Raw genomic sequence first — 22,190 nt, forward strand, 5'->3', positions numbered from 1 at the left:
TTTTGGTGACCTTGGAAGAAAAAATATGAGAAGGAGTACATATCGCACTCCCAAACTACTTGCAAAAATGCAACTTGTCACAGCCCTTTGGGAAGGCAATTGTTATTATGCACTGAGAGTCATCATATTGTCCGTTTTGATCCAAATGTTTGTGTAATTGTTCTACAGAACTAATCAGAGATGCACAAAAAAATTGTTGCCTGAAGACGTTCACTGAAATGCTGTTTATAATAATGAAAAGTGGAAATAAGTTAAATGCCCACTAATTAAGATTTGGAACTCTGCAAATGTTAAAAGCCCCATGCTCAAAAACATTGAAGAATTCATGAAAATATATATGATGTAAGCAAGTACATCAAGGTAAAAAACTCCTATGGTTTTTGGCATTTCCTCAAAAGTTTAATCATAGAATTACCAACTGAACCAATAATTCCTCTCTATGTATATACTTAAGAGAATGGGAAATATATCAATGGAAAAACTTTTTCAGGTATTGTTCATTGTAGCATTATTCATAATATCCAGAAAGTTGGAATGCTTATCCATGGGTACATACAATATGGCATATCCATACAATGGACTGTTATTCAGCAACAAGAAAGAATTATGCAGAGAACTGTGGTCTCACCTGCAATCCTAGCTACTTGGGAGGCTGAGACAGGAGGACTGCAATTTGGAGGCCAGCCTAGACAAGTTACAAAATCCTATCTCAAAATCATTTTTTTTTATTGTTGGTCGTTCAAAACATTACATAGTTCTTAATATATAATATTTCACAGTTTGATTCAAGTGGGTTATGAACTCCCATTTTTACCCTGTATACAGATTGCTGTATCACATCAGTTACACTTCCATTGATTTACATATTGCCATTCTAGTGTCTGATGTATTCTGCTGTCTATCCTATTCTCTACTATCCCCCCTCCCCTCCCCTCCCTCCCCTCCCCTACCCATTTCTCTCTCTACCCCCTCTACTGTAAATCATTTCTTCCACTTGTATTATTCTTCTCTTACACCTCATTTCCTCTTATATGTAATTTTGTAAAACCCTGAGGATCACCTTCCATTTCCATGCGATTTCCCTTCTCACTCCCTTTCCCTCCCACCTCTCATCCCTGTTTAATGTTAATCTTCTTCTCAAGGTCTTCGTCCCTACCCTGTCCTCGGTTACTCCCCTTATATCAAAGCAGTCATTTGGCATTTGTTTTTTAAGGATTGGCTAGCTTCACTTAGCATAATCTGCTCTAATGCCATCCATTTCCCTCCAAATTCTATGATTTTGTCATTTTTTAATGCAGAGTAATACTCCATCAAAATCATTTTGTAATATAAATTTTTTAGTTGTCGGTAGGCCTTTATTTTACTTATTTATTTATATGCAGTGCTGAGAATTGAACCCAGTGCCTCACACATTAGGCAAGCGCTCTACCACCAAGCTACAACCCCAGTCCTCAAAATAATTTATTTTAAAAGTTAGGGATGTAGCTTAGTGGCAGAGCACTTGCCTAGAATGTGTGAGGCTTTGGGTTCAATCCTCAGCACCGCACACATCCATACATAAAAAGTGCTGTGTATGTAGTTCAGTGGTAAAGTGCTTACATAGAATGTATGAGACTGTGTTCAATCCTTAGTGCTAAAAAAATAGAAAAATGAAATTTATATGACAAAATTTTCTTAAATTGATTTTGGTGATGAGTGTACAATTCTATGAATATACTAAAAGCAATTGAATTGTATACAGTACTTTGAAAGACAGAATTTTATGGTATGTGAATATTATCTCAACAAAGCTCCTTTCTAAAAAAGGAGAAATTTGATACATGCTACAGGGATGAAACTTGAAAACATGTTCAATGAAAAAAGTAAGACACATATATTGTCAAGAATATATATGTGATTTTGTTTATTTTTATATTGGGGATTGAATCAGAAGTGTTTTTCCACTGAGATATATCCCCAATCCTTGTATTTTTGATTTGGAGACAGAGTCTCCCTAAGTTATTGAGAGTCTCACTAAATTGCTGAGGTTGGCTTTGAACTTGTGATCCTCTTGCATCAGCCTCCTGGGTCACTGAGATTACCCGCATGCCCTAGTACCCTGGATTGTATAATTCTGTTTGTATAAAATGTCCAAAATAAGCAAATCTTTTTTTATATATTTATTTTTTAGTTCTCGGTGGACACAACACCTTTGTTGATATGTGGTGCTGAGGATCGAACCCGGGCCGCACGCATGCCAGGCGAGCGCGCTACCGCTTGAGCCACATCCCCAGCCCGATAAGCAAATCTTCAGAGAAACAGAGTATAGGTTGTTTAGGACTAGGGAATGGGGGAATTAGGGGTTGGAAGTTACTGGATTTGGGTTTCTTTTGAGGATGATAAAAACATTCTAAATCTGACTATGATAATGTTATGCAACTCAACGATGTTGTAGAATCAAGCCCAGTCCAGTGGTGGGTACTTGTAATTCTGGGAAGGCTGAAACAAGAGGATCACTTGAGCCCAGAAGTTTGAGACCAGTCTGGTCAACATAGTCAGACCTCATCTCAAAAACAAACAATAACGTGGACTGGGGTTGTGGTAGAGCTTAGTGGCAGAGCACTTGCCTAGCATGTGTGAGGCATTGGGCTCCATCCTTAGGACCACTAAATGAATAAATAATAAATAACAAACAAAATAAAGGCATTCTGTCCATCTACAACTACAAAAAAAATTTAAAAATAAATAAATAAAGGTATCATGTCTATCTACAACTAACAAATTTTTTTTTAAAAAAAGAACAAAACATAGAGCTGTACACTTCAAATGAGTGAATTGCACAATATATCAATTATATCTCAAGAAAACACTTAGAAAAATATTGTTTGATCCCAATTTTATTAAAAAATTTATGAATGTATATACTCAGGAAAAAAGACAAAACAAACACACAGAAATATTAATAATGTGTATTTCTAGATTGTGGGTTTATGGATTATTTTTATTTATAGTTTTTGGCCGTTTACACACTATGTACTCCGAATGTGTTAATTTTATAATAAAAAAATATTTAAAAACACAAAGTAATACAGACTATAATTAAGTTCTGTGCATGATATTGTTGGATCTCTGAGGAAAGTGGGTGCTGAAAAGTGGATTGAATGTGTCCCCCTAAAATTATATGAAGACCTATTCCCCTATGTGACTATATATAAAGACAGATATTTTTTTTAAAATATAGTTATTTTTTTTAGTTGTAGTTGGACACAATACCTTTATTTGTTTTTATGTGGTGCTGAGGATCAAACCCAAGGCCTCACATGGGTTAGGCGAGCGCTCAATTGCTGAGCCACAACCCCAGTCCCTGGAGACAGGTCTTATGAGGAAAGAATTATGGTTAAAAAAGGTTTCAAGGGTGGGCTGGGGATGTGGCTCAAGCGGTAGCGCGCTCGCCTGGCATGCGTGCGGCCCGGGTTGGATCCTCAGCACCACATACCAACAAAGATGTTGTGTCCGCGGAGAACTAAAAAATAAATATTAAAAATTCTCTCTCTCTCTCTCTCTCTCTCTCTCTCTCCTCTCTCAGTCTCTCTTTAAAAAAAAAAAAAGGTTTCAAGGGTGAGGACATGATATAATCAAGTTAGTGTCAAGAGACCATAGAGTTTGTATGCTTCTCTTGTAGATATAATGATAATGTGGCTGTTTGCCATAATATAAGGACATGATGAGAAGGTAGCTGTACAATACAATGTGAGGACATAGAGGGTGGCTGTCTGAAAGACAGGAAGAGAGACTCTGGACCTTCTAGTCTCTATAAATGTGAAAAAAAGAAATTTATTTTGTTCCAGTCACCTAGTCTATTATAGCTGAGATGACTAATACATAAATATGTGCTCTCCTGGGCAAAAGAGGCAAAGTGAGGGCAATGGTCTTCTGGTTTCCCTGACTCAGAAGACCTCACTCTGTGACCCTCTTTGTACCAAAATGATCTTTCTAAACACACAACTGATCCCACAGTTCAGAGGCTCCCCATGTACTCACAGAAGTCTGAACTCCTTAGTTTGGTGTGTCCCATTGCACAGGATGGTACCAGAATCTCCTCTAAAGAGGGAAAGTTAAAGTCTGGTTCCATTATTTTCTCAGGAGATGCCAGAGCAGTAGTTTCCATTCTGGTAATAAGCTGGAAGTACACCCGGATTCTTCATCCCATACTTTTATCCAAAGTTCACACATACTGGGTTCTAAAGGAAATTGAGATAATCTTTAAGGGGAGAATCTGATGATGGTTCCAAAGTTCTCCAAAACGAGGAATGGGTCCTAACCCAGCTCTTCCGGGTTCAGAAAGAAGTGTTCAGCTGGGGATGGTGGCTCAAACCTGTAATTCTACTCGCAGCTACTCCAGAGATAAGGCAAGAGAATCTCAAGGCCAGACTCATTTGTGTCAAATTTTTTTAAAATTGGAATAATAATAATAATAATAATAATAGTAATAATGATGGTTGCAGATATACCTCAGTGGTTAAAGGCTTACCTAGCATATACTAGATTCAATCCTCACCAATGCAATATTAAAAAAAAATGGATAAAATACATAAATGAGGGGGATGTCCAAATCCCGGCCCATTAGTTCACAGGCACTCATTGGGAATGGATTCTCTGCACCAAGAAGGAGCAGAAGAGGGTGGGAAGGGGGCATGGTGACTGTAGTAACTGCAGGGAGGCTTTGGCCTGTTTGCAAATCCTGAATAAAGAGCAGGGTGGCCAAAAGTCATAGAGCAACCAAGAAAGGGTCCAAGGCACTTGGTAATCCTCTTCTCGTTTAGGATTCACAAGCCGGGGGCTGGATATACAGCTCAGTTGTTCAATCCCCAGCACCAAACAAACAAAAAGATTCACAAGCGAGGGCCTTACTTGAACGATGATGTCCTGTACTCCAAAGTGGTTATGCCCAGGCTGCCCCAACCTCAGGGTCTGAGGATGATCCAGAACGCAGCATACCCACAGAAGTCATCGGTGATTCTGCGACATTCCCGCCAAAGCCCCATCCAATGAGAAAGCGCCATCACTTAGAATTGAGCAACAGCCAATCAGAAATGGGATCTGGGGTCCTGGCCCGCCCTAAGGAGCTCTGAACCAATGACTACGTGGGCAGCGGCGGTTTAATGATCACCACTCGCGCACTCCGCGGGTAGTTGGGCACGCTGCGACAGTTGAGGTCAGCCAGAGTACTTGGGCGGCATCTGCAGAACTCACCATGGTGAGGTCGGGGACCTGGGGGAGGTGATGAGACCAGGTGGGAGGGCATACAAAGCCCACGTGAGGTGGCCAGGGAGAGGGATCCTTCCAAACGCCCAGTGTTTGGGCCTGGGCAGGGACAGGAGTTGGAATCAGGAGATCTAGGGAGGAGGGCACATGAGCACATTGGCTAGCCTCTGTATTTTCATGCCGCGGGGGCAAGGATGGCCCTAATGGAGGCATATACAGAGTGTCCAGGGCATGGAGCCCATGCCGGTACTATCATCTTCTAAAGTTGCGTTGTAAAGAGGCAGGATGGCAGCCAGGTACTTTGAAGGGCTGTTTTTGTTTTAGAAAATGCCCATGGCTTAATTTTTCAGTCACTGCTAAAAATTATTGAGGACTTTAGAGAGCGTCTATGTGATTAATAGGTACAGATGCTTATTATGTTAGAAATTTAAAAAGAGAAGCTTTTAAAATATATGTTTGCTTAAAAGGAATGCATGTTAAAATAAGTAACAAAGTCTGACTAGCGAACGTTTGTCAGTTATTATTTTATTTTAAATTAGTGTCCTAGATGGCTGTCCATACTCCAGTCTACTACAGAGGCTGAGGCAGGAGAATCACTTGAGTCTGGGAGTTTGAGCAACATAGCCAGCCCCCTCCTCAAATTTAACACACACACACACACACACACACACACACACACTGCTATCCCATAAAAAACTGGCAACTTCATCTTGCAGCTCAACTGTCTTTTCATAAGGCAACTGGATTTAGTATGAGTACTTGGGCTTTTTGTGACACTACTTAAGAATAGAAATGTAGGGCCGGGGATGTGGCTCAAGCGGTAGTGCGCTCGCCTGGCATGCGTGCGGCCCGGGTTCGATCCTCAGCACCACATACCAACAAAGATGTTGTGTCCGCCGCCGATAACTCAAAAATAAATATATATATAAAAAAAATAGAAATGTAATCACTTCTTCAAGGACATTCTTCAATGAAACCGATTTTTGTTTGTTTGTTTTACTTTAAGTATATAGGGATGGTGCCTTGTTTTGATCACTGCTAAGGTGATAGTACTTTTACCCATCACTGTGCCCCACTAAGAACTGGGGAGTTCCATTGAGGAATGCTTTGGGAAAAGAGATCAGCAGAAACAAAGAAGTATTGATTGGAGGAGGCACAGCTTTATTATAAAGCAAAGAAAGGAGGACAGAAGGAAGGGCAGTTTGCAGATTTGGTGGCAGGAAGTGATGTACCTGCATAAGTATAAAACAAGGTCAGCTGTCAAGAATATAGCCATATGATTGGCCTGGGGTTTGAAAAGCTTGGATGAAGTTTCAAATATTTTTTTCTGCAATGCCTGGGATTGAACCCAGGACTTCATACATCTTAGGCAAGCACTCTACCACTGATCTACATCCCCAGCATACAAGTAATTTATTTTCAGAGGAGACCAAAGAAATAAGATCAGTGTGAGTTTGGCAATGCTGGATTTACATGGGATTTCTCTTGAAAGCAAGGGTGAATTTTCCTGGCTGCTTGGATTTGTTTCATTGGTTCATGGAAGATATAAGTGGCCTCTCAGACCACTGGGTGGCTCTTTTTGTTTTGTAAATGAGGAAATTAAGAGGGCTGGGAATGTAGCTCATTGGTAGATGACATGCCTTGCTTGAGGGAAGCACTGGGGTTCATCCCAACACAACAACAACAAAAAGAAAAGAAAAGAAAAAGAAAGACAAGAAAAACAAAGTAACTGGCAGATTTGCCAAGTCAGATCTTACTGATTCAGGGTTAGCAGAATGCCAGTGAAGCCAACCTGTGAAATACAGAGTGTCTGGATTTCAGTAATGAAAAATCCTGTATTGTTGGATGGCTTCAAAAGTATTTTCCCAGAGTGCTGAGCAATTTCCTCAGAAGAGCAAGTTTCTTGCATTAAGAGGGAAATTTCTTGCTGTGGTTAAATTATGTAGAGTTTATTTGAGGTAAGGAAACATCACCTGTACATCTCCCAGAAGCAGAGCAGGTTCTGAGAACTCCATCTGATAACATGATCTGAGAGCATTCATTGAGAAACTGAAGTGAAACCTAGAGACCAACTTCACTGGCAATAGCCTAGTCAATCAAATAGTCAAATGGTTGCAGTTTAAATGCTCACTGTTTACAGGTGACTCAGTCAGCTGATTCCAGAGACTTCTGCAACCAGCTAAGGCTTATTTACTCTGATTGAACCCTGAATTGGGTCGGTCTTTTGAGCCCACTGCAGGTGCCCAGTTCAAATGCGTAGCCCCCTACAAAATATCCTTTAACATTTGGCATTAGAGAAGTTCCTTCTGGAACTGAATGCTCCATTAGGGATGATGGGGGTTTGTTGCATCATGTTAATTTTTTTTGAGGGGGGGTGGAGAGGGCACCAGGGATTGAACTCAGAAGAACTTGACCGTTAAGCCCTATTTTGTATTTTATTCAGAGACCAGGTCTCACTGAGTTACTTAGTGCCTTGCTTTTGCTGAGGCTGGCTTGGAACTCATGATCCTCCTGTTTCAGCCTCCTGAGCCACTCGGATTACAGGCATGCACCATTGTGTCCAGCCATGTGGATTTTTTGCTCCTATAAAAGGAAATAGTAGGGCTGGGATTGTGGTTCAGCAGTAGAGCACTCGCCTAGCATGGGTGGGACCCGGGTTCCATCCTCAGCACCAATTAAAAATAAAGGCATTGTGTTGTGTCCATCTACACCTAAAAAATAAATATTAAAAAAGGAAATAGTATATAGAATGGGGATAGTCCCTCAATTTTGTTTATTCTTCTCTAGGTATTTGCAAAGGCAATGTCTTTAGAGTTGAATAAGTAGCTAGTGAGTGTGCAATTACCTCCCCTCAAGGCAACTTCATTGAAGATTGGTATTTTTGTTTTTTGAGAAGACTCAAAAAGAGTACAATTGATAAAGTTATGGGTAGCTTTTTCATTTTTTTGAAGGTAAAGAAACCATCAAGAGGGCTGGGGAGGGCTGGGGATGTGGCTCAAGCGGTAGCGCGCTCGCCTCGCATGCGTGCGGCCCGGGTTCGATCCTCAGCACCACATACCAACAAAGATGTTGTGTCCGCTGAGAACTAAAAAAATAAATATTAAAAATTCTCTCTCTCTCTCTGTCTCTCTCCCCCCCTCCCTCCCTCCCTTCTCTCACTCTCTCTTAAAAAAAAAAAAAAAAAAAAAGGGCTGGGGATATAGCTCAGTTGGTAGAATGCTTGCCTTATTTGCAAAAGGCCCAGGGTTCTAATCCCCAGCATCACCACAACCACCACCACCAGAACAACAAAAAAGAAAGAAAGAAAGAAAACATCAAAAGACAGTTTACTTGGGAGCCTTAGATAGGAGGACCATGAGTTCAAAGCCAGCCTCAGCAAAAGCGAGGCACTAAGGAACTCAGAATTCTCTAAATAAAATATAAAATGGGGCTGGGGATGTGGCCCAGTGGTCGAGTGCCCCTGATTTCAACCCCCTCCCCTCCCCCACCAAAAAAAAAGATATTGAGGTATAAGAGCACTTGTGATATCTGGGAGTCATTATACTCTTAGACTTGAAGGAGGGGAGGGAATAATTACTAGAAGTTGAGAGGGTATCTTTTTGAAGAGTATTGACTATTGAAAGTAAGTTGTGGTCAGGATAAAGGGACTCAGGCAGTCCATTGTAGTCTGGCATGGAGGGAGCATCCTGACTACATTTGCTATAATCTCAAGTTCCTGCCACTGCTGGCTACTGGGAAAACCAACCAGAAGCCATAGGGCAAGAGTTAAGATGTCTCAGCAGTCAAGCACAGTGGCACATACCTATTATTCTGGTTACTGAGGAGGCTGAAGCAGGAGGATGGCAAGTTTGAGTCCAGTCAGGACAACTTATTTTTTTTTTTAAAGAGAGAGTGAGAGAGGAGAGAGAGAGAGAGAGAGAGAGAGAGAGAGAGAGAGAGAGAGAGAGAGAGAGAGAATTTTTAATATTTATTTTTTAGTTCTCGGCGGACACAACATCTTTGTTGGTATGTGGTGCTGAGGATCGAACCCGGGCCGCACGCATGCGAGGCCACAATGAAGAGTTCATTATTAATGATACGTGGCTCTCAGGCTTTAAAAAGAATCTTGGTTTTGCAAAGAGATTTTAAGTTCTGTGGCTGACTCTGCCACTTAACAGCTAGAGTGCCATAGAGCAATTCAGGTAGCATAGGGAAAAGAGGTTGAAAATGAAGTTTATGAAAGTGCCAGTCATTGACGCACTGTACAAATACTAAATTTTAATGCTTTGCATGCTATATGGTTTCATTTCCCTTGAAGAGGAGTGGGTTTCATGTTTATGTTCTGGTTCCCAGCGCGAGTGTATCTCTATCCACGTGGGGCAGGCTGGTGTCCAGATCGGCAATGCCTGCTGGGAACTGTACTGCCTTGAACATGGAATTCAGCCTGATGGTCAGATGCCAAGTGACAAAACCATTGGTGGCGGGGATGACTCGTTCAACACGTTCTTCAGCGAAACCGGGGCTGGCAAGCACGTGCCCAGAGCGGTGTTTGTGGACCTGGAGCCCACCGTGGTTGGTAGGTGCTCAGGTCCGCAGGGAGGCCTTCCTGGGAGGGTGGGAAAGCCTTGGTAAAGTCCCGTGTGGACTCCTTGAATCCCTGTGCAGAAAGGAGGGATGTTGAAGCCTATGCTCCCAACATTGCTGGGTGAGGAACTCACTGGTGTGGACTGAAGGATCTTGACTGTGGGATTCAGGAACCTACGTCGGGAAACCTGCCCTGCAGAGAAAAGCTTAGCCAGCAGTAAGCTGGGCTGCAGAGAGATTCCCTCCTGGCTGTCTCTGCTGGTCAGGTGGCTCCCGAGCACACCCAGTGCAGGGTGCGCAGCCTTGGTTCCCTCCTTCATGCCACCCACACTGATGTGCTGGCACACTATAGTCTTGAGTTGCCCGGAGACTGGAAACTTAATTGTAGAACATTCATTGGGTTCCTCTAGATTGGAAGTCCTAGGTAGTTTCCCATAAGAGGTGGAAAACAAAGCACCTTTCATTGGTTCCCCTGGGACATAACAGAATACCTGTGTGACCCAGGCCACATGCAATTCCCTGATGGCACCACCCCGCTGAAGTCATGCTGACCTGGAGACCGCGGGTTTATGAGTGAGTTTTTAATTGTTCCCTTTGATGTAGCTAGGGGTAGGAAAGAAAGATGTACCTGGAAAATCACCCATATGGGCATGTGAGCATTTTGCTCTCAGTGGCAACTGGTCCTGCTGGCATTCTTACGACTGTTGACTCTACCTTGCTAGAGCCGTAAGTGGCATTTGTGTATCACACAGAGAATTTTCTCTTTTTTTTAATATTTATTTTTTAGTTTTTGGCAGACAGAACATCTTTGTTTGTATGTGGTGCTGAGGATTGAACCCGGGCCGCACGCATGCCAGGAGAGCGCGCTACCGCTTGAGCCACATCCCCAGCTCCACACAGAGAATTTTCCAGCATGTGCTTTGTAGCAACTGTGTCCCTCCCACGGCTGTGTCCACCTTAGTGAGTACAGCAGGCCGGAGAGACTCCCAGATCATGGGTTTTTTTGTAGATGAAGTACGCACGGGGACCTACAGGCAGCTCTTCCACCCGGAACAGCTGATCACTGGGAAGGAAGATGCCGCCAATAATTATGCCAGAGGCCATTACACCATTGGCAAGGAGATCGTGGACCTGGTCCTGGACCGGATCCGCAAACTTGTAAGAAGAGCACCCAGGAGGCTTCTTGAAGAGGTTCCCGGGTGGGGGGGACGGTGGGCCTTGGATTGTGAAGGGGAGGTCGTCTGGGCAGGTCTTAGGTCAGGTTCTGGGATCTGACCAAGTCTGCAGAGACTTCTTCTATGGTGTCTGCTGAGGTGCATCGATAGCTGTCTCTTGTCTGCTTTGACTTCTGAGGGTAATGCCTGCTGGTTAGGCACATTTATTTGAGTCCATGTGAACTTGTGAGAGCACAGAGAAGTGAGCCTGGCCTGTTGGAGTTTGGTGGTGTGTCTTCCACAGCCTTTGGCTCACATTGTATGGTTTCTTGCAGGCGGATCTGTGCACAGGACTGCAGGGCTTCCTCATCTTCCACAGCTTCGGGGGTGGCACGGGCTCTGGGTTCGCTTCTCTGCTCATGGAGCGGCTGTCAGTGGACTATGGCAAGAAGTCCAAGCTGGAATTTGCCATCTACCCAGCTCCGCAGGTTTCCACAGCCGTGGTAGAGCCCTACAACTCCATCCTGACCACCCACACGACCCTCGAGCACTCCGACTGTGCCTTCATGGTGGACAACGAAGCCATCTATGACATCTGTCGGCGCAACCTGGACATCGAGCGGCCCACGTACACCAACCTCAATCGTCTCATTGGGCAGATCGTGTCCTCCATCACGGCCTCCCTGCGGTTCGATGGGGCCCTGAACGTGGATCTGACAGAATTCCAGACCAACCTGGTGCCATACCCCCGCATCCACTTCCCCCTGGCCACTTATGCCCCAGTCATCTCGGCGGAGAAAGCCTATCACGAGCAGCTCTCGGTGGCCGAGATCACCAATGCCTGCTTTGAGCCAGCCAACCAGATGGTGAAGTGTGACCCTCGCCATGGCAAGTACATGGCCTGCTGCATGTTGTACAGGGGAGACGTGGTCCCAAAAGATGTCAATGCGGCCATCGCCACCATCAAGACCAAGCGCACCATCCAGTTTGTGGATTGGTGCCCCACTGGGTTTAAGGTAGGACTGGGTACTTTTTAGTCACCTTGCTAGTCAGGGAGCAGCAGGTGCACACTGGTGCTGACCCTCAAGGCACACCTCCTTCAGAGAGGTTGCCTCTTTTGATGTTAATGAGACTGCAAGGAGAGTAGGTTTAGTAATTGATTAGCCAATAGCCTCATACTTCATCAAATACATTCATTCTATGCATTCCTTTCTTAAAACCATGCTTTAAAGTTGATGGTGAGGTTGGTGTTACCAGTTTCTTAATAGTTTAGAAGACTGAGGCTGAGACACCTTTAAGTGTCCAAAGCCTCAGGGGCCTGCAAGTGATAGGAAGGAGAATTTAGAAATGGTCTGACAGCAGAAACTGATCTGATTTCCCTCACCTCACTGCTGGCTTTAGACATTTGTCAGGGCCTATGATTCCATTTTGGTTGGTCCAAATGGTAGATTTTTACTTTACTTGATGTTGGTCACCTGTTGTCTCTGAATTTTAGGCATTACTTATGTTTTTGTGAATGGATTGTTAAACATGTATCTCAATGTTTTTTTATTTTAAAAATTTTAGTTGTAGATGGGCACAATTCCTAATTTATTTATTTAGTGGTGCTGAGGATCAACCCTAGTGCTCCATGCCTATGAGGCAAGCGCTCTACTACTGAGCCATATCCCCAGCCCTAAGCATTTAAGTATGGGAAAAAGGGTAGGTTGCTCTTATCTCCCCAAACCAGGCTGGGATCTCTGTCTCATACACAAAATCACAATGAAATTTTCAAGGTTCCGGGCTGGGGATGTGGCTCAGTGGTAGCGCGCTCGCCTGGCATGCGTGCGGCCCGGGTTCGATCCTCAGCACCACATACCAACAAAGATGTGTGTCCGCCTAGAACTAAAATAAATAAATAAATAAATTCTCTCTCTCTCTCTCTCTCTCTCTCCTTTAAAAAAAAAAAATTTTTTTCAAGGTTCCCTTAGCCATGTTTAATGACTACTATGGGGAAAGCACCATGTATGTGGAAGCCATCCTAGACTCTCACGCTGTAACACCTATTGGATTATCAGACTAAATGCTTCCCCATACCTGTGTTCCTCAACTCTTTACCCTCTGGTTTGTGGATATCAGTCCTTATTTACAATAGTTTTCCATTTAGACAAAGCTTTGTGCCCCAATTTTTTTTAGGAACCAGTGATTGAACACAGTGGCTCTTAACCACTGGGCCACATCCCCAGCACTTTTTGTATTTTATTTTGAGACAGAGTCTCCCTAAGTTGCTTATATACTCGTTGAACCTGTTAAGACTGACTTTGAACTCTGAATCCTGCTGCCTCAACCTCCCAAGTTGCTGGGATTACAGGTGTGCATCACCAAACCCAACTGGGCCCCACATTTGTAAGCCCTGATGAGTTCCTGAGGTGTTGGGGGAGGTAAAGTTCCAGGGTCATTCCAGACTGAAAACTGGGAATATATGTTAATCATCTTCTTCTGATGTGGAATGGCCATGGCTTGCCTATTACTATAGGAAGCGTTTTGAAACTTCTCAGCCCCAGTTCACAAAGACATCTGCACACAGATTATTGGTAAGAGGGTATTTTTAATTTGATGTGTTTAAAGTAACTCATAAAAGCAGGTAAAATTTACTACAGACTTTGTTGACCTTGAAGTAGTCATCAAATGTAATACAGGGGTTCGCAGACGCTAGTTACAGGTTACAGGTAGTTGTTGAAACTTTCCATTCTGTTTCTAATTTTTAAGCCTTTGGATTGAGCAGCAAGAATATTTTTCCAGTAAGTGTGACATTTGGGAGTTGAGGACATATAAAGCAGCCTCAGTTGGCAGGGCATGTACAGGATGCTTGCCTAGGTTTGCTGTCCTAGATGAGTTGTTCTAAGAGACAGCAAGGAGGCAAGTCTGTAGGAAAGTGTCACAGCCTCTGCTGTCCCCTTATAGAAGACCATCCAGCACCAGGTGGGCCTTGTTGAATTCTCCTTGCTCTAAGTTCTTTTTTGTCAGAGTATGACTTGGCACCCATTCTTTTGCAACCATTTGCTGAGGGATACACTATTTTCAAGGAGTCTCTTCCATGATTAAAACCATTTGGCTTTTTTTTTTAATACTCAACATCTTTTGTGTTTATTTATTTATTGTATGTGGTGCCAGGAATCAAACCCAGTGCCCCATGCATGCTAGGCAAATGCTCTACCACTGAGCCACAGCCCTGACCCATTTTATTTTATATATATATATATATATATATATATATATATAAATTTGTTTATTTTTACTATTTAGTTTTTTTTTTTAAAGAGGGGGGGGAGAGAGAGAATTTTTTTTTTTTTTTTTTTTTTTTTTTTTTTTTTTTTTTTTAGTTCTCGGCGGACACAACATCTTTGTTGGTATGTGGTGCTGAGGATCGAACCTGGGCCGCACGCATGCCAGGCGAGCGCGCTACCGCTTGAGCCACATCCCCAGCCCACTATTTAGTTTTTAGTTGCAGTTGGACACAGTACCTTTATTTTATTTATTTATTTTTATGTGGTGCTGAAGATCAAACCCTGGGCCTTGCACATGCTAGGCAAGTGCTCTACTGCTGAGCCACAACCCCAACCCCATCATTTGGCCTTTTTATACTACAAAATCAGTGGCAAAATATTAAAACAAGGTGGAAGGCTGAAAAGCTGAAATCCTCTTCCCCTTCTCCAGAGCTTTTTTGTCCTTTAAGAGATGTCTTTGCCTATTTCAGGTATGGTATGCCTCTTGTTATACAGATGATGCTGGCTGACAGAGAGGTCACAGACATGGGCAAAGGATGCATGTTCCTTTCCTGTAGGTGGCAGACCCAAATTCCTGCATACAAGTGGCCACACAGAACAGGAGTTTGGCAGCACTGCCACTTAGAAGGGCTAGTTGGCTGGGCTTTAAAGTTGTGGGAGGGCAACCCCTCCATCAGAGTTTGAGCTCCTGTGCCCTTCCCTCTACCCCCTTTAAAGCCTTTGGAGCCTAGCTTTGTATAGAGGTCCTGCTGACTACTTCTGTTCACAGGGTAGTGTAGGGTCACTGACTCAACATACTCCCAGGTATTCATGTGCTTCAGTTTCAGCGCATGTTCCAGTAGCCTCTGAGGCTGTACTCTGAGTTTAATGCTAACCACATAGGTTTGTTTCTTTCTCCCCCCCCACACTTAACTACATAGAATTCAACTGTTTTCTTTAGTGACTATACATCAAACCCTAGGCAATTGATATACCTGAACTGGGTTCTCAATTCATTTTTATTGCTTTCTTTTGTTTTTTAAAAAATATTTATTTTTTAGTTGTAGTTGGACACAATACCTTTATTTTATTGATATATATGTGGTGCTGAGGATCAAACCCAGGGCTCTGCACGTGGTAGGCTGAGCCATGACCCCAGCCTCGTAATATTGTGTTTTTTTAAATTATTTTTTAGTTGTAGTTAACACAATACCTTTATTTATTTTTACATGGTGCTGAGGATCGAACCTAGGGCCTTGCATGTGCTAGGTAAGTGCTCAATCCTGAGCCACGACCCCAGCCAGTAATATTGCATTTTTAATAAATGTTTTTTGTTGTTGGGAGATGGACAGAATGGCTTTTTTTTTTTAATGGGGTTCTAAGGATCAAACCCAGTGCTTCATACATGCTAGGCAAGTGCTCTACCATTGAGCTCTAACCTCAGCCCTCATTCTTTTTTGGTTTACTTTAGAGATGTAATACAGTTGAACTGGTTGCTTATAAATGGACGATCCTTTCTAGTTTTTCCATTAGAACAAAGATTCAGCTCTGTACTTAAAAACCTAAAACATAGGGCTGGTGTTTGGATTCAGCAGTAGAGCGCTTGCCTATCACACATTCAATCCTCAGCACCATATAAAAATAAATAAATAAAATACCTTCATTAAAAAATTTTTAAAAAATCCCTAAAACATCAGACTGGGATTGCAGCTCAGCAATTCAGTGCTTGCTTGGCACATGTTTGGCACTAGGTTCAATCCTCAGCACCACATTTAAAAAAAAAAAAAAAAGATTTAAAAAAAAAACTGAAACATCTTATTTTATGCTGTCCTGTGGGTGAATCTAAAAGCAGTACAGTTAAATGTTGACAGTTTATGCCAAAGCGCTAGTACCAGTTGCTACAGGGCATTGTTTTTAAGATTTAACCTTTATTGTATTTATTTGATTTTATGTGGTGCTGAGGCTAGAACCCAGGGCCACTGAGCTACATACAATCCCAGGCCAGGGCATTGTTTAAACTGGGACCAGTGCTCCAGTTTTCAATAAGCCATCATATATGAGACCTACTTCAGTTTCACTCTGTGTTGTTCCTCTTCCCTGGCAGGTGGGCATTAACTACCAGCCCCCCACAGTGGTGCCTGGAGGAGATCTGGCCAAGGTGCAGCGGGCTGTGTGCATGCTGAGCAACACCACTGCCATCGCAGAGGCCTGGGCCCGCCTGGACCATAAGTTCGACCTCATGTATGCCAAGCGGGCCTTTGTGCACTGGTATGTGGGCGAAGGCATGGAGGAAGGGGAATTCTCAGAAGCCCGAGAGGACCTGGCAGCGCTGGAGAAGGATTATGAAGAGGTGGGCGTGGATTCTGTGGAAGCAGAGGCTGAAGAAGGGGAAGAATACTGACTGGGAGGGTATGACTGGCAGCAACTCTCCCTTTCACTCTCTCTCCTGGGCGCGCACACTGTACATTTACAGGATATATTTACCTATTAAAATTTGTTTATTGAGGCATTATTTGTTCTGTGTGCTGTACTTTGATCAAACTGCCTGTCTAGAGGCCCGCCTTTGCCAGTGGATTCCTCAGGAGAAAATATATTCATTTCTTTCTTTTAAGAAATTGGTAGGCACGTTTGTATGCTTAAGTACTGCATTTCTCCCAGAAAGGTTCGGAAGGGCTTCCCAAGGGAATTATCAGTGTCTTCAATCTGAGCATTCTTTTTAGTCCTTCGTGGCATTCTTGGCTGGCAGACACACTGATGTCTGTTTCCTCCAACATCGTGAAGGGTTTCACCCAGTAATCATTCGGGGGTGCAGTGGACTCCGCCTAAAGCGTGTGTCCAAGGGCTGTGTCAACCCAGTTCCTACCTTCCTTTTCCACCTATGTCCTTAGGCTTCCTCCACTGCTCACATGCCGCTGTGGGGGACAACAGAACCTCCAGAATTACCCAAAGTGTACTCAAGAGCCATAGCCTGCAAGCACTCCCTCAAACCCTCGCTCCGGAAAGATCCCGGGGCATCGTGGACACGCTGCACGGACCAGCACCAGGAAGCCACTTCAAACGTGTGGGGCGTTTACGGAGAGCTGGCCTTCGGACAAAGGAAAGACTCAGGAGTGGGACGAGCATCCCAGGGTCCTAACCGGACGACGCAGGCGCGACACCAGACAAAGCCCGCTGCTTCCAGCGCCAGCCCGCTGGGAAACTCTTTCGGCACCGCCCCCCCCACCCCCGACCCCTGCTCGCTAGCGCCGTTCGCGCCCATTAAGCGCCACTACTCGCGAGAATTCCGCTACGCAGCAATAGCGGGACTGTGAGTGCCGAAGACAGAACTCAAGGAAAACGGGCTGGAACAGGTTTGGTCCGAGATCGGGCTACTGGGGTCCCTACGAGACACTTTTCCCTGGAGGGCGTGACAGCTGGGGTCGTGAAGCCACTGTGGGGGCCGTATGGCCGCCAGCGACCTAGCTCCCGCCTCTTCCCCGGATGCCGCGCCACTGCTCGGCCGCCGGCGGCCGCACACGGGTTACTCGCGAGACGCGCAACCGCGGCATCTCTTGCCACAGGTCGGCGCGCGTGCGTGTTAGTGCGCGACGTCTAGCTTGCGCATGCGTTTTGTTGTCCTCCGCTGGAATCGCGAACGTGCCTCCGTCCCTCCCCTTCCTCCAGGCCGTTTGAGGCCTGAACCTGTGGGTGGGCGGACGAAGGGGCGGACCTTTTGCTCCCGAGTCCTGTCCACGAAGAAAGACGCGACGCTTACTAGGCTTCGACTTGGTGCTTTCTCTTCCCAGCCAGCGGACTCTGAGCGCGCTGCCTGCTTTCGCCAGGGCTCAGTTTCCTGGTCTGTGCCAGAGGTAGCGGGGGTACTTCTTCGACAGGGTCACAGGGAGATCTCCTGGCGGCATGTGCATGTGCATGTACTCTTCCTCCCTGGGGAACTTGAACAGCATGAGCCCAGGGGCTCTGGCAGCCTGGTTCTCACGGGTTTGTGGTTCTGCAGACTTCCCAAGAAGGACAATCCGAGGCGTAGCCTGTGGCTGGCCAACTGTCAGCGGCTGGACCCCAGCGGCCAGGGCCTGTGGGACCCTGCCTCTGAGTACATCTACTTCTGCTCCAAACATTTCGAGGAGAACTGCTTTGAGCTGGTGGGAATCAGGTGGGCTTCCTTGCCAGCCAGCATTGGGCAGGGTGTGGGGTGTCAGCATAGTATACAGTGGGGCAGCTGTGTCTTGAAGAGGCAGTCCCTGAGCAGCTGCCGTGAGGTTAGCTTGCCAGGTGGACAGGCAGCCATGGTTCCAGACGTGCTGCTTTCCCTTCCCCTTTGTGTACAGTAAAGCGCACTCCCAGTTTCACTTTGCCAGGAACACCAGAGAAAAACAGCTGTTCCAGGGAGTGTTCCTCACCCAGGCCTCCCAGCAAGCCCACAAAAAGAATTCTTTTTGGCTGGTCTGTCCAGCCCTGTTGGTGGAGCTGCTTTGCCCATCTCAGCTTTAAGAGATTGGTGGGATTCTGCCTAACGTGGCATTTTCTCAAACTTGTTTATTATGTGCCTTCCAGCCTGCCACAACCCCAGTACTGGGGAAGCTGTGTTGGGTGCCAGGGGGAGATGGCCCAAGTGGCAGCACTTGTTCTTCAGCTCATTAGGGCTGCTTTTCCCCACAGTGGCTATCAGGCAGAAGGAAGGGGCAGTTCCCACCATATTTGAGTCTTTTTCCAAATTGCACTGGATAACCAAGACCAAGGGGCCCAGTTTTCTAAGCGGGCCCCCAGAGTTACCTGATTTGAGAATGGAAGAAGTGGTATGTGATGGGTGCAGTAGTTCCTGCGTATAATCACTGTAGTTCATTAGGCTAAGGCAGGAGGAGTCCAAGTTCAAAGCTATTCTCAGCAATTTAACAAGGCCCTATATTAAAAAATAAAAATGCATTCAGTGTAAAATAGAATATTCTTGAATTGTTGGTGAGAATAAAGTGAGCCCCAAGTATCTTAAGAGAATTAAAAAAAATTCCTGGGGATGTTGTTCAGTGGTTAAATGTGTATGTATATGTGTGTATGTGTGTATGTATATATGTATATATATATATATATATATATATATATATATCCGAAACAGTATATTCTGTGGGTCAGAGATTCCCTTCACTTTTCCCATCTCAATACAGAAAGAGGACCACCATTTGACCCTGCTATTGCTCTTCTCGGACTATTCCCTGAAGACCTTAAAAGAGCATGCTACAGGGATACTGCCACATCGATGTTCATAGCAGCACAATTCACAATAACTAGACTGTGGAACCAACCCAGATGCCCTTCAGTAGATGAATGGATAAAAAAAATGTGGCATCTATACACAATGGAGTACTATGCAGCAATAAAAAATGACAAAATCATAGAATTTGCAGGGAAATGGACGGCACTAGAGCAGATTATGCTTAGTGAAGCTAGCCAATCCCTAATAAACAAATACCAAATGTCTTCTTTGATATAATGAGAGCAACTATGAACAGAGTAGGGAGGAAGAGCAGGAAGAAAAGATTAACATTAAACAGAGACATGAGATGGGAGGGAAAGGGAGAGAAAAGGGAAATTGCATGGAAATGAAGGGAGACCCTCATTGCTATACAAAATTACATATAAGAGGTTGTGAGGGGAATGGGAAAATAAACAAGGAGAGAAATGAATTACAGTAGATGGGGTAGAGAGGGAAGAGGGGAGGGGAGGGGGGATAGTAGGGGATAGGAAAGGTAGCAGAATACAACAATTACTAATAGGGCATTATGTAAAATTGTGGATGTGTAACCGACGTGATTCTGCAATCTGCATTTTGGGGTAAAATTGGGGGTTCATAACCCACTTCAATCTAATGTATGAAATATGTCAAGAGCTTTGTAATGTTGTGAACAACCAATAAAAAAAATAAAATAAAAAGACAGACAGAGGGCTTTATGTTATCTACCCGGATGTGGTTTTTATTATACTAACTTTCTGATTGGGTTCATGTATTAGGTCAGTGCTGTGAAATGTGGTCTGTTGGTCTCTCTTTCTCTTCTCTCCAGCTGCTTTGAAGGGGTCCGCAGCTCCATTCTCTACCTCCTCCTGCTGATGTCACCTGCTTTCCTGTAAAAAAAAGCCTCAGAACCTGCCACTTTGCCTTTCACAGGATCTGAGAGCCTCTTCCCAGATTTTCCAGGCTCTCTAGATGCCCAGCCCTTACCAGAACAGTAGCATCCCTCTCTCAAGCCTTAGTCTATCTCCTCTTCAACTTTCTTGCCATACCTCCATCAGAGCCTATGTTCTAAATGACCAGTTGCCAGGTGGGCAATATTCTGTAGAAGGTCCAGTGCCAGCTCCAGGCTTGCAGGCAGAGAAGCAGCGCTGCAGCTGACAAACCTGCATCAGAAGCTGGCACAGGCAGATATCCGCCAGACTCTGAAGGAGCATGTGTAGAACTTTTCTGTGCAGATGAGTAGCAGCATGATCTGAAGGAGGATCCACCCATCAAGGCTGAAGTTTCTTCCATCCTTATTTATCTGTCTACCAAGCACAGGATCAGAATTGGACCTATGTGATCCACCAGATACCATATAAAAGTAGATTCTAGAAGGCTGTATTGCTATCTGGCTCACTTCAGGGTTCGAACCTTGTTCCCACCAGACAGTGTTGGCAGTCCCCAGAGAGACCCAAAATGATTGGCTGTGGGGAGCTGAGATCCTGGTTCCTAATTTTTAAGATTTTTTTTTAGTTGCAGATGGACACAATGCCTTTATTTTAATTTATTCATTGTTGCAAGCGAGCCATGAACTGTGTGAGCTATGAGCATTCGAGCAGATGGGAAGACTGGCCTGGTGTTATATGCTCTTTGGGCTGTGCAACACACATATGCACTTTCCTCTCTCCGTGCCTGTGACTAGCCAAGATGTCACTCTGCTGACCACAAGACATCAGGAAGCTAGACTCAATCCTCTGAAACCTGCCCCTTGCCCTATTTGGAAAGAACATTCCATGGAACTTCCTTCTGTGTGCCCCCCCCCCCCCCCGCCATTAAAATAAAGAATCTAGGTGCAAGTTCTCTCTTTCCAACAGACCCTTAAGGTCTAGAGCTGTCCCTGAGTCCTGCAGGCAAAATGTATTTCTGTGTGTTGAGTGCTTCTTTCACCATAAGTTGCTGGTGGCAGCCAGATCTTGTGAACCCAGCTCAGGTCGCCAGCCTCGCTAGCTGGTAATAATTTGTTTATGTGGTGCTCAGGATTGAACCCAGTTCTTATACATGCTAGGCAAGCACTCTGCCACAACTCTAGACCCTAACTACCCCTTTCAGTGTTTCAGAGGTGAACAGGTATTAGAGACTCCTGTTTATACAACTCATTGCCCCATAGGGTTCTCTGAAGGACAGAACAGTATCTGTATGGACCATTGCACAGTGCCAAGCAGTCTTTAACTTGGGTCTTGAAACAATCTTGATTGAAGCAAGCCAGCCCCTTTAAGAACATTCAAAATATACTAAGGCACAGTAAGCTTCTTTTCACCTGCCTGGCAGGTCAGAAGGCTATCCCCTGCACTGCTTACTATATGGTTGGTCTCCATCAGAAAAAAAAAGGGAATGATGATGACTATCACTGACTTGTGGCTGCTCTGCTTGGCTAGTAATGAGGCCTAGCAAGAAAAAAAATTAGATCCTGGAAGTTTGGGAAGAGGAGGTAGGTAGATCCTGGAGGTAGATATGCAGATCCTGGCCTCAGTGTCATTTTTCTTCAGCAAATGAGAACTTGCAAGTCTTCACTTTGTGAAGTGGCAAAGAGCAAAATGCATAGGCTGATTCTTAATACCAGCATGGTCTCTCCCTGTTAGTCCCCTTGGCCTTGTAGCACAAGGAGCACACCTGACTTTCTAGTCATAACAATGTTCTCATACTTGCTTTAATTTATTCATATCTCGCCTAGGAGTGATACTCAAGGGTCCAGTTACAAGGGTCTCCATAGAGCAGGGTTTA

At 44.5% G+C, this 22,190-nt stretch overlaps 2 protein-coding genes across 3 annotated transcripts; both read left to right on the forward strand.

The window, feature by feature from the left end:
* Window positions 1-9,678: 9,678 nt before the first annotated feature.
* Window positions 9,679-16,762, forward strand: LOC308645537 (tubulin alpha-3 chain-like; the record flags this gene model as incomplete). Its single annotated transcript, XM_081287742.1, has 4 exons — window positions 9,679-9,799; window positions 10,817-10,965; window positions 11,297-11,977; window positions 16,311-16,762. The coding sequence occupies 4 exons, from the start codon at window positions 9,679-9,681 to the stop codon at window positions 16,605-16,607; spliced, it is 1,248 nt and encodes a 415-aa protein (XP_081143868.1). The 3' UTR covers window positions 16,608-16,762.
* A 709-nt stretch (window positions 16,763-17,471) lies between these two features.
* On the forward strand, window positions 17,472-21,329 carry LOC308644701 (THAP domain-containing protein 7-like). Of its 2 annotated transcripts, XM_081286259.1 has the most exons (4): window positions 17,491-17,555; window positions 17,686-17,766; window positions 18,201-18,356; window positions 20,257-21,329. In XM_081286259.1, the coding sequence occupies exons 2-4, from the start codon at window positions 17,687-17,689 to the stop codon at window positions 20,321-20,323; spliced, it is 303 nt and encodes a 100-aa protein (XP_081142385.1). In that variant the 5' UTR covers window positions 17,491-17,555; window position 17,686; the 3' UTR covers window positions 20,324-21,329. The 2 variants fall into 2 exon arrangements, with proteins under 2 accessions (XP_081142384.1, XP_081142385.1); XM_081286258.1 differs by having other exon boundaries at window positions 17,472-17,766.
* The last annotated feature ends 861 nt before the right edge of the window (window positions 21,330-22,190 follow it).

The sequence above is a fragment of the Spermophilus citellus genome, assembly GCF_964194105.1.
Source record: "Spermophilus citellus genome assembly, chromosome: 3".
NCBI lineage: Eukaryota > Metazoa > Chordata > Mammalia > Rodentia > Sciuridae > Spermophilus > Spermophilus citellus.

Coding starts and splice junctions, on each gene's coding strand:
- LOC308644701 (XM_081286258.1), top strand. CDS start 17,687: ATGCCGCGCCACTGCTCGGCCGCCGGCGGCCGCACACGGGTTACTCGC. Junction 17,767..18,200: donor CGCGGCATCTCTTGCCACAG/GTCGGCGCGCGT, acceptor GTGGTTCTGCAG/ACTTCCCAAGAAGGACAATC. Junction 18,357..20,256: donor TTTGAGCTGGTGGGAATCAG/GTGGGCTTCCTT, acceptor TCTTCTCTCCAG/CTGCTTTGAAGGGGTCCGCA.